Consider the following 10,492-nt stretch of genomic DNA (forward strand, 5'->3'; position numbering starts at 1 on the left):
AACATTTCCAAAGTCCTTTATTGGGCTGCAAGGCCGGGAGCTGCCCTTAGATTAGGGTCCCATTCCAGAGGCTTGAGGTCCATGCCCATTTCCGACTGGGGAGACAGCCTCCTCTGATAGGCTACTTGATTCGTTCCTTCAGGTATTCCCAGCCCTCCTTGGTGTATTCACAGGCCTTGGAAGGGGCCACCGACAGGGCCGACATCACTGTCATGATGCCTGTGGGGAGGGAAGAAGGGCCCAATGCCTGGTCAGGCTCCCCATCTGCAGCTAAAGGGTTTAATCCAACCCCTTGGGACACCCAACTCAGCCATGCTCTTAGAGGTGCCACTTTCAACTTTGTCAATTCCACACCAGGAAACTGACACAGAGAAGGGACAGGACCTCACCTTGTCAGAGAACTCCTGACCCTGACGTGCTCCAGTGGTGGCCCAAGCTCTCAAAAAGAGGCTCCATCTTGCTCCTACCTCTCTGGAACCTCCACCCCTTCTCTTTCAGATGTAGGAGAGGCGCACACAGCAGGAAGGGGAGTGATGAAAGCCATGACCAGGAAGCAGGGTAAGGGGTGCTAGACTAGGGTACGTGGGGCCACACCCCCAAGCAGAGGGACCAGGGCCTACCTGAATTCCAGGACTCACGGATGTGAAAGTTAAACTTTGGAGGGGCTGGGAGCTGGGAAGAGACAGGGGAGAAAGGGCTGATGAGAGGGGAAGGGCCTGGCAGCCCCAACTCCCTCCCGAGGTAGGGAAAGCAGCCCATGCCCCAGTGTGGAGGACACCAAACAAGGTTGGAGGGACCAGAGACTGAAGGCCACCCCAAAGTTGGTTCCCATCAAGCTTCAGCCTCACTCCCGGCATGGGGTACCTGGGGTATCTTCAGGCCCGTCTGCTCACACACGTACTGGCTGAACTGGTACATGGCAGGGGGGACAACCTCCTCCGCCCTCTGAAGGGCTGCCTGGCTCTTGTTGCTGGGCCCCAGCAGCTCCTGGTCGTACGCCAGGTAGACCACTCCCCCAGCCACACTCCCCTTGATGAGAAACCTGAATGCAGGGAAGGGAACGACAGCAGCTTAGGGAACACTGCAGGCCACACATGGGATGTGTGTGTGGGTGTGTGTGTGTGTGTGTGTGTGTGTGTAGTGGGGAGGGGGGGGGGAGGACTCTAGACCTATGGGATTAGTAATTAGACCCCCCTAGGGAGTCCCACAATCCAAAATACTTGAAGCCAGGAAGCTAATAGGGAAATGACTGGGCACCTTGCTAGCTCAGAGGCATGCTTGACCCGTACTAGGCACAGTATTCCATTTACAGTGTGCAAAGCAGTACTCCGCCCCATTCAACTTATAAACTGAGGCCCGCAAAGGGACAGTGGATCACTAATGATTCCGCACAGACCAGGGAACAGTGACGACATAAGTCCTTTGACTTTCTGCCTTCTGCCCGAGGGACCCTCCGTAAGGGTTTTCCAAGTGTATCTGGTCGCTTCCTGTATGTCCAGCGCCGCTGTGGGTGCGCATTCATCGCCTAATAAATGGCGTGCGGCACACCCACTTTACAGAGAAGGCAACTGAGACTCGGAGAGACGCTGTATTCCGAGAATACGAAAGCAAGGGCTCGCGCGACCTCGGGAATCACCTCTCCGCTGGAAACTCAGTTTCCCCAAGTGGGCCATAGGGCACCTGACACTACGGGAAACGAGGAGCAGGTGGGGAGCAAACCAGAGGAGGGTTCCGCAGGGAGGACTTTCTCAGGAGCTCGGGGACCCCCCGCCCGCCACACGCACCTCATCATCGACCACACTGGGGACACCATAGCCGCTGGACTCCGCGCGCAAGGACAGTCGGCTCGCCCGTCGCTTCCGTTAGCGAAGCGGCAGGGGCCTCTGGGAAGTGTAGTTTCCCTTGTCAGCCGCAAAGACCTTCGGGAGTCGGAGTCTCCTTACCAAAAGTGTGCGGCGTAATCACATGGGCCGGGCCGCCGCAAAGCTGCCTGGGAAATGTATTCGGCACGGCCTTGTGAGGCGCCGGATGACTTGCTAGCCGCCAAGCCTCCTGGGAAATGTAGTCCTGTCTCTGTGGCGTGAATGAAAAGGGAGTAGGATGTCTGGAGTGAGGCCTGAGGGTGACTCAAGAAGAGGTCGGAGCCCGGGAGGTCCAACGGCGCCTGCGCGGGTGACTCAGGATAAGGGCCTAAGAAGAGTGTCCCTAGAAGCCAGTTGTCACGGCAACACGAGGGCGGAATTATTCGAGAGAGGCGGGACTAGGTCACGTGAGCGGTTTCGAACGGTGGGGCGTGTTTTCCTTCTGGAGGCTGAGCTAGGGCTTTGGCTGGGATCAAAAGAGCCAGCCGGGAGGCCGTTGCCTGGCAACGCCGGGCATCGCAGAGTCCCCGCGGCCTGGCGCCTTCTTGCGAAGAGGCAGGGTTAGTCACGTGACACGGGCCCTACGGGAGGGGCGTGGTCGGGGGCCGCGGGCGGTGAACCGTAGACTCTACTGGCCTGCGCTTGGCTCCGGCGCAGCCTGCCCCGGCCCCCGTGCACGGCGAAAGAAACAGGCTCCGGAGGGTTAGTGAGCGGTTGGGAGCTCGGAGCGGGTGGCACGCCCTTTTTAAAAAATATATATATTTTATTGATTTTTTTACAGAGAGAAAGAGAGGGGAATAGAGAGCTAGAAACATCGATGAGAGAGAATCATCGATCAGCTGCCTCCTGCACACCCCCTACTGGGGATGTGCCCGCAACCAAGGTACATGGCCCTTGACCGGAATCGAACCTGGGACCTTCAGTCCGCAGGCGGACGCTCTATCCACTGAGCCAAACCGGTTTCGGCCGCACGCCCTTTTTGTACAACGGGAAAACTGAGGCCCAGCGAGGTCAGAGGGCCAGTGGATTCTGCGGGGATCCGGTTCCCTCCACCCCCATCTCAGCCCAGGTGCTTCGTCCATCCATCCATCCATCCTTCCGTGGGAAGTGGGTTGAGCTGAGGGGTTCATGCCTTTCCCTGGAAGGGAAGGAGGTGGGAGCGCGTTCCCTGCTGTGAGATTTGCTGGTGTGACTGGGAAAGGCGACAAGTTCACTTGTCCGAGAACTGGCTCATAGGCAGAAGTTGGAGAAGATGGGAATGGACAGGGGGGCAGAGGCCAGACCCCGTGAGCCTTGTGGGCGTGTGAGGAGCCTGGTCTCCATCTGGAGCAGTGGTGAGCCCTTGGGAGGGTTTAGAGCAGGAAGGGGCACACTAGACTTCTTTTGGCACATCCTTCTGGCTGCTTGGCTAGAACAGGGTGGGAGGAGTGGAGTGTAAAGATGGGGGAGGAGGGGAGGCTGCTGGAGCTTTGTTGTGGGGCAAAGTTCATAGGGCTGGATCTAGCGATCGGGATATAGGAACTCCCAGTCGCACCGGCTCTCAGCATCCTGGGTCCTAGAAGTCCCCTCTCCTCTTTGCCCCGCTGAGTACAGAGGATAGAAACCCCAAGATGTGATGAACCTGTGCCCTTTTCAAAGGAAACCTATGACTCCCAAACTTTAAGCAGCCATTTCCCTCGGCCAAGTAAATTGCTCCTATAGCTTAACTCTCATATCTTAACTCTCATGACATGGGGACCTGCTCACTCCTCCTGGGTATCTCCAGAGTGGTCTCCCCCAGCTCTTGCCTCCCGCATTCCTGTGTTAATCTAGTATCTATTGAGCACGTGCTGTGCTCTTGACACAGTTTGGGGCACTGAAAACCTAACAGTGGGGGGTAGGGGGGGGAGAAACAAAAACGAAAGTAGGTTTCTGTTTCTTCCTGCCCTTGAGTGGTTGACAGTCTAGAAGTGAATGACAGTGAACTTGGAACAAATCATCAAGGTGACTTCAGGTGATGTTACGTGCTGAGAAGGAGATAGAAATTGTAGAGGTAAGAGAGAGTAAGGGACGTGCTTCAGAAAACAGAGGCCCAGGAAGTGCTCAGGGAAGAAGTAATTTTTATGCGGAGACTTGAAAGAAGCAAAAGCAAGCCATTGGATTATCTGCCTGGAGCAATTAAGAGGGAACAGCCAGCCGAGACTGGTTTGGCTCAGTGGATAGAGTGTCAGCCTGCGGACTGAAAGGTCCCAGGTTCGATTCCGGTCAGGGGCATGTACCTTGGTTGTGGGCACATCCTCAGTGGGGGGTGTCGGGAGATTCTCTCTCATCGATGTTTCTAACTCTATCCCTCTCTCTTCCTCTCTGTAAAGAATCAATAAAATATATTTAAAAAAAAAAAAAAAAGGGAACAGCCAGTGCAAAGGCCCTGAGGCAGATGGTGACTGGCTGGTTCTCAGGAACAGCAAAGAGGCTGGTGTGGCAAAAAGCAGAGTGAGCAAGAGGCTGGTGCGTGAAGGGCCTTTTCTGTCATCGAGGAGTGTGTGTGACTTTTGTCCTGAATAAATCTGGGAGAGTTTTCAGCAGAGGGAGGCAAGATGTGCTGCCGCTGTTGCCTGGAAGGAGAAAGCCCCAAAGACCGGGAGAGTGGTTCCGGTGGCCCGGATGGTGGCCTGGGCCACGTGGTGGCGGCTGTGATGGAGAAGAGGCGCAAGTCTAGGGGCCAAGCTGATCTTCAAACGAAGGAGCAGTTGGGGAGACAGGTGTGGCTCTGGCCCCGGACCATGCCGGCCACCTTCGCTCTCACTGCAGACCCAGGCGGGCCATGCAGGCCCTCCTCCTCACTGGGCTGGGAGCTCTATTTTTGGGCTGACAACTTTGGCCCAGGTGAGTGCCGGAGGTGGGCCAGGGGGGAATCCGCCAGCTGCCCTGAGCACACTGGAGGCTGACCACCCCTGCTCGCTGCCAGCTGGCCTCCAGGGAGCCCGTGTGCCGCTGACAGGAGCCAGTGCTGGCGTTGGGGAGGAACTGGCATGTCACTGCCTGCCTGGGCTCCCCCTGGTGCTCACTGCCGCACGGAGGCTTTCCCGCAGAAGGTGAGACACCCATTTCCAGTGTAGTGGTGGGGGTGCGAGTGGGGTGGAAAAGGGGGCCTGGGTTTGAATCTCTGCAAAGATCCCAGGCTTCCCATGTGACCTTGGGCAAGTTGCTTAACCTCTGTGAGCCTTCATTTTCTCATTTGCAAAACGGAAAGCAAAGTACTCCTTGCGGGCTGTGGCATTGGGTGGATCAGTAAGACAGTGAGTGTAAACCGGGAGTGTTCCTCAGTAAATGGCAGTATGGGTCCTGCCCAAAGGCTGTGATGATAGACAGGGATCCCAAACTGAAAAGGGGGGGTGGGTGGACTTTTCTTAGCAACAGAACGTTCTGAGCAAATGCACAGCTCTTGACACAAACCTTCCAGAATTTCAAGGCGGGGGGGGGGGGGGGGGGGAGGTTGGGGAGAGCAGAAACCTTGAGATTTATCTGATATCCCCTGAGTTTTAAATCGTGATGATTGACCAAATGAAACAGATGCCAGTTTAGGGCCCCAGTGGTAAAGCTTTGGGAATTGAACAGGAGGCTCAGAGTAGGGGAGGGGGCTTCAGGCTGGGGCCCCAATGCGCCTGGCAGCTAGAGGGAGCCAGAGGGGCTCCGGGCAGCTCTGGCCCCCCAGGTGGTAGGGGACTGCCGGACGCTGGGCGCTGGGCGTTCCCAAGGTCTCCTTCGTCGCTGGGGACGTGGCCTCCCCGAGGTGCCCCCAGCGCGTGGTGGGGTTTGCGCTGGACAAGCTGGGTGAGGGGCGGGCCCAGAGTCTGGGACCTCAGCTTAGACTTTAGGGGCAGGACCCCAATTGGTTAAGGGGGAGTGGGGGGGAAGGAGGAAATGTATAAGGTTCCTGGGGCATAACTAGGGGTGGAGCCTCATTGCATCCAGGGAGCTCCATTGGATGAGGGACTTGGCCTGTAGCCTGACAGGATCCGGGAGTAGGGCTGGGTCTCTAATCGGGGGAGAAGGGGCTCTAAGGAGGGCGGAACTCATGGACGCTCTGGGTAAATTTGAGAGCTTAAGGGGCGGGGCTAGAGGAGTCCAGGGGGTGGAGCCTCAAGGACTAGCTCCTAGCTTCTCCTGCACAGGCCGCTGGACTTCCTGGTGCTGAACCCCCTGGGTGCTGCCCCAGCAGGCCCACGGGCCCTCAGTGCCCACGGAGCTAGCCGGCTCAGGCAGGTGCCCCGCCCCTTCTCCACCCTGCCTCCCAGCCCCCCGGGCGGTGCTCCATCCCTCCTATCCCCGGGTCCCACCTCTAAATTTGCTAGATTTCACCCCGTTTTTCGACTGTGGCACCTCACACTGCTGGCTCTCCAGCCCTTTCTTCCCAGGCTCCATCCTCTCCCCATCCCTCTTTGGGCCCCGGCCCCAGCCCCTGCCCTCCTGCTTCTAGGCTTCACCTCTCCAGGGCGTGGCTCCGCCCGGGTCCTAGTTCCAGCCCAGCCCTAACCAGCCCTCCCCCAGGTTTATAGGTTCCGCCCCCTGCCTCCACCTTCTGGGCCTGCCACCACCTCCAGGTGAACTTCCTGAGGTGAACTTCCTGAGTTTCATGCAACTGACTGCCCAGTCTGACGGACAGCAAGGGCTCCCTGGTGACGCGGGGCGGGGAGTGGGGAAGCCACAGGCCGATGCAGGAGAGCCTGGATGGGGCTAGCAGGTTACCTCGAGGCGGGGGAGAGCAGTGTGTGGCAGCTCAGCTGCTACCCTCCTGCACCCCCAGGCCGTGTGCCCACGCCCTTCTCCAGCCCCTATTCTGCGGCCAAGTTCGCACTGGACAGTTCTCCGGCTCCTGCAGCAGGAGCTGGTTGTGCAGGATGTGGATGTGGCCGTCACCATATGCGTCCTGGGCCTCCAGGATCGCGCCTCAGCTAAGGAGGGAGTCAGGTAAGACCAGGGGCAGGAACCGGAGGTTGTGTGGGGCCACCCAGCCCCAGCAACAGTCCACACCAAGCACTGCTGTCCCCAGGGGTGTCACAAGGACCAAGGCAGCCCTGGTTGTGACTCGGGGCGGTGCCATGCGGGACTCCCCCGTCTTCTACCCCTGGGCTTCCACGTACTGTCTTCTTCGGGCCTGGCTGCCTCACCCAAGGGCCTGGTTCATCCGCCAGGAGCTCAATGTCACTGCCACTGCTGCTGCCTGAGCTCCTTCATCTTCTCCAAGAGGACCCTCATCCAGCCATCCTGGAGGTGGGACACAGCGACACCTTTGAGAGGGTGGCCATGACCCAAGATATCATCAATACAGGAAGGGAAAATCGAAAAACTGGTTAGCACCTGGAAACAATGAAATCTTGGGTGTGAGAGCAGTGTCTGTGTGCCGTACCTTGTCGGAGCCTGGAAGTCATTATCTCAGTCTTCTCTTTCGTCATTGTTGACGTGATTGCTGCTTCTATTTCGCTGATGGGGAAACTAAGGCTAGAGAGGTAATGTGGAAAGCCAGCCCTCGGGTTCCCTTGGATCCTTCTGTCCCCCACGTGGAACCACCTGATTTGTTCTTTCCACTCACTCCTTGCCCTAAGCAAAGGAGAGCCCCCAAACCATCTACCCAATGGCAGAGTCCAAGGAGGGGAAGGAAAGGAATGTATTTTGCTCTGTATCCAGCCTCCCTTTTCATAATAAAAGTCCTTTCCCCCTTGCACATCTGTTGTTCAAATTTCTTGGTCCTTTCAGCAAGCAGGGAAGAGCTCTCAACCCCATTTCACAGGTGGAGAAACAGGCAGGGAGAGAGGTGGGCTCACCCAGCAAGCCCAGGGCAGAAGGAAGGATACTGATTGTGGACCAAAGGTATTATTTGCCGCACAAAATACCTGGTTTGTGCATGGATAATACTAATGTGCATCAAGGATTACACACTTGACATTAGGATTGAAAGAGAAAAAACAGAAGAAATTATTTTTGATCTTTTTTTATTGTTATTTTTTACAGAGAGGAAGGAAGAGAGAGAGAAACATCGATCAGGTGACTCCTGCACGCCCCCTACTGGGAATGTGCCCGCAACCAAGGTACATGCCCTTGACTGGAATCGAACCTGGGACCTTTCAGTCTGCAGGCCAACACTCATCCACTGAGCCAAACCGGTCAGGGCTATTTTTGTTCTTATACTTCTCATTTCTGCATCACCTAAAATAAAATCGATTCACACCAAATGCCAACAATGGGCACTATACAACATCGCTTTCCTTAGCCCTAACTCAGAGGTTGGCCTCATAAAATGCATCCGTTTATGGAAGTTTTATTTTGCGTCTGGTACCATTACATCTGTTCAAAGAGTTTGGAATATGTCCTATTGCCCTTATTTTATAAATGGAGAAATTCAGATATTAAGATTGAAGTCCCTGGCGCCAGCTAGCGGCTGAGATGGGATTTCACCCAGCAGAGGTGAGATTAGAACTTTCCTCCACCACCACCACCACCACCACACACACACACACACACACACACACACACACACACACACACACACACACACACACCCGGAACAGGGAGGCACCATAGCCATAAGCATGTCCACCATAGCCATAAGCATGTAATTCCGACCCCTCGCTAGGGCCGGCTGGGGTAATTGCGCGTGCTTACGAGACCGCAGGAAATCCTCCAGCCGCCAGGGGGCGCTCACAGCATCCCTGCCTCTCTGGCCCGCGCAACCCGTGAGGAATAGATATCCCAGAGTTCCGCGCTGCGGCAGCCCTTCCGCCGCGGCAGCCATTGAGGAGAGCAGCAGGTTAGTTCATCTCGTCGCTGGTGGGATCCACGGCCATCCGTGCCCCAGGGCCTCCGGTGCGGTTTGGGGTAATGGCTGAGTGTAGCGAACGACCGCGAGGGGGCCGGGACGCTGCGTTCTGGGCAGCAGTGGCCGAGCCGGGACTTACTTCTCGCCCCCCCTCTCTCCACCCTTGTCCGCAGCCATGGCTCTGCGTTACCCCATGGCCGTGGGCCTCAACAAGGGCCACAAGGTGACCAAGAACGTGAGCAAGCCGAGGCACAGCCGCCGCCGCGGGGTGAGTTCCGAGTCGCGAGGTGGGAAGGGCTTTCCGGGGGGAGGGCACGGCCAGGGCTCAGGCTCCAGGCTACCGAGAGTAGGGGGGAGCCCTGCGGTGGGCTGAGCGGCAGACAGTGGGTGCCGGGCCGGCCAGAGCAGTGAGTGAAATACCTAATGTCTGCCCGGCGAACGCCCAGCCGGGCCGTACACCACCACCCACCTGCCCGCAGGATGGAAGCAGGGGCAGGTGGAGCGAATTTAACAGTTTGCCCACTTGAATAGGCTTCGGGTGGAGGTTGGCAAGCTAATTCGAGTATCAGTTTGAGGCGGTTCAGGCAAGTCAGGATTTATGGGCCTCTGACTACCTAAGAAACGCCCACACCTGTAGAGAATTTTCATGAGTTTATTTGAGCCAAACGGACAGTTGCCTGGAAGCAAGATATAAAATTTTCCCAGAGGTTAACAGTTCTGCAGCTTCTTACTGCATTTGAAATTAAGGAGGGGCCGAAACCGGTTTGGCTCAGTGGTAGAGCGTCTGTCTGCGGACTGAGGGGTCCCGGGTTCGATTCCGGCCAAGGGCATGTACATTGGTTTCGGGCACATCCCCAGTGGGGGGTGTGCAAGAGGCAGCTGGTCGATGTTTCTCTCTCATCGATGTTTCTAGCTCTCTATCTCTCTCCCTTCCTCCCTGTAAAAATATCAATAAAATAAAACAAGGCGAGGATTGGATTGCAGGATGGTTAAGGTTATGTGCTCTTGAGGGTGGTCACACCCTCGAGGGGTATTATCAAAGATGTTAACCTAGATGGCAAGGAACAGTGGGCAGAGTTTGCTTGAAAACCTTTCACCATAGCAGTTACAGGCCTGGAGCCTGACTACCCACAAAGACTTTGCTGAGCAAGACGTGTTTGTTACAGGACCCCCTTTTTATCCACTTTATTAAGTAGCCCCAATTCTGCATGGCAGCCTGTGTCGATGGGAAGAGATTCCTGGTCCAGCCACAGCCTGTGGAAGGGACCAGGCATGACTTGCTGTGTTGCTTTTGGGGGGATGGGGAGGTTTCCTGCTTCCATTGTACCGGACAGAATACTCCCGCCCAGATGGTGGAGGCCAGACATGGTCCTAAGGGTCTGGGTTTGGAGCTCTTCATCCTGATGGCCTCCCTTCACCCCGCAGCGCCTCACCAAGCACACCAAGTTCGTTCGGGACATGATCCGAGAGGTGTGTGGCTTTGCCCCCTACGAGCGTCGTGCCATGGAGCTGCTCAAGGTCTCTAAGGACAAGAGGGCCCTGAAATTCATCAAGAAAAGGGTAGGTGGGCAGTTGGTGGGGTGGGATTGGGTGGGAAGCATTTGGCCTCTTGCCAGGCAGGTGGAAACACAGCTGTGCCCAGAGGGTGGGATGGGGCCCAGGCTGATGGCCCGCTTTGCTTGCAGGTGGGGACACACATTCGCGCCAAGAGGAAGAGAGAGGAGCTGAGCAATGTCCTTGCAGCCATGAGGAAGGCAGCAGCCAAGAAGGACTGAGCCCCACCCCATCTGTATAATAAAACCTGTTCAGAAACCTTGGGCTCCTGTGCTGGCAT

The 10,492-nt window shown here is 56.5% G+C and overlaps 3 protein-coding genes across 5 annotated transcripts; 2 read left to right on the top strand and 1 right to left on the bottom strand.

Annotated features, from left to right (window-relative positions):
- MICOS13 (mitochondrial contact site and cristae organizing system subunit 13) lies at nt 1-1,977 on the bottom strand. Its single transcript, XM_084883683.1, has 4 exons — nt 1,785-1,977; nt 865-1,042; nt 621-672; nt 1-219 (listed from the first exon to the last, which is right to left on the bottom strand). The coding sequence occupies exons 1-4, from the start codon at nt 1,811-1,813 to the stop codon at nt 122-124; spliced, it is 357 nt and encodes a 118-aa protein (XP_084739809.1). The 5' UTR covers nt 1,814-1,977; the 3' UTR covers nt 1-121.
- A 2,560-nt stretch (nt 1,978-4,537) lies between these two features.
- On the top strand, nt 4,538-7,308 carry HSD11B1L (hydroxysteroid 11-beta dehydrogenase 1 like). Its single transcript, XM_084885345.1, is given in 11 exon segments — nt 4,538-4,697; nt 4,699-4,727; nt 4,810-4,911; nt 4,914-4,936; nt 5,557-5,586; nt 5,588-5,675; nt 6,017-6,019; nt 6,022-6,375; nt 6,553-6,706; nt 6,708-6,812; nt 6,895-7,308. Coding segments are annotated over 11 exon segments (1,095 nt in total). The 5' UTR covers nt 4,538-4,665; the 3' UTR covers nt 7,070-7,308.
- Nucleotides 7,309-7,794: 486 nt separating this feature from the next.
- Nucleotides 7,795-10,470, top strand: RPL36 (ribosomal protein L36). 3 transcript variants are annotated; one of them, XM_084883684.1, is made up of 4 exons: nt 7,795-8,649; nt 8,832-8,926; nt 10,084-10,218; nt 10,344-10,470. In XM_084883684.1, exons 2-4 carry the CDS (start codon nt 8,834-8,836, stop codon nt 10,431-10,433), a joined length of 318 nt encoding a protein of 105 aa, XP_084739810.1. In that variant the 5' UTR covers nt 7,795-8,649; nt 8,832-8,833; the 3' UTR covers nt 10,434-10,470. The 3 variants fall into 3 exon arrangements, with proteins under 3 accessions (XP_084739810.1, XP_084739812.1, XP_084739811.1); XM_084883686.1 differs by having other exon boundaries at nt 8,602-8,705; XM_084883685.1 differs by having other exon boundaries at nt 8,604-8,717.
- The last annotated feature ends 22 nt before the right edge of the window (nt 10,471-10,492 follow it).

The sequence above is a fragment of the Pipistrellus hanaki genome (assembly GCF_964339955.1).
Source record: "Pipistrellus hanaki genome assembly, chromosome: 5".
Classification (NCBI taxonomy): domain Eukaryota; kingdom Metazoa; phylum Chordata; class Mammalia; order Chiroptera; family Vespertilionidae; genus Pipistrellus; species Pipistrellus hanaki.

Coding starts and splice junctions, on each gene's coding strand:
- MICOS13 (XM_084883683.1), bottom strand. CDS start 1,813: ATGGTGTCCCCAGTGTGGTCGATGATGAG. Junction 673..864: donor CGGGCCTGAAGATACCCCAG/GTACCCCATGCC, acceptor GTCTCTTCCCAG/CTCCCAGCCCCTCCAAAGTT. Junction 220..620: donor CCGTGAGTCCTGGAATTCAG/GTAGGCCCTGGT, acceptor CCCTCCCCACAG/GCATCATGACAGTGATGTCG.
- RPL36 (XM_084883684.1), top strand. CDS start 8,834: ATGGCTCTGCGTTACCCCATGGCCGTGGGCCTCAACAAGGGCCACAAG. Junction 8,927..10,083: donor GGCACAGCCGCCGCCGCGGG/GTGAGTTCCGAG, acceptor TTCACCCCGCAG/CGCCTCACCAAGCACACCAA. Junction 10,219..10,343: donor TGAAATTCATCAAGAAAAGG/GTAGGTGGGCAG, acceptor CTTTGCTTGCAG/GTGGGGACACACATTCGCGC.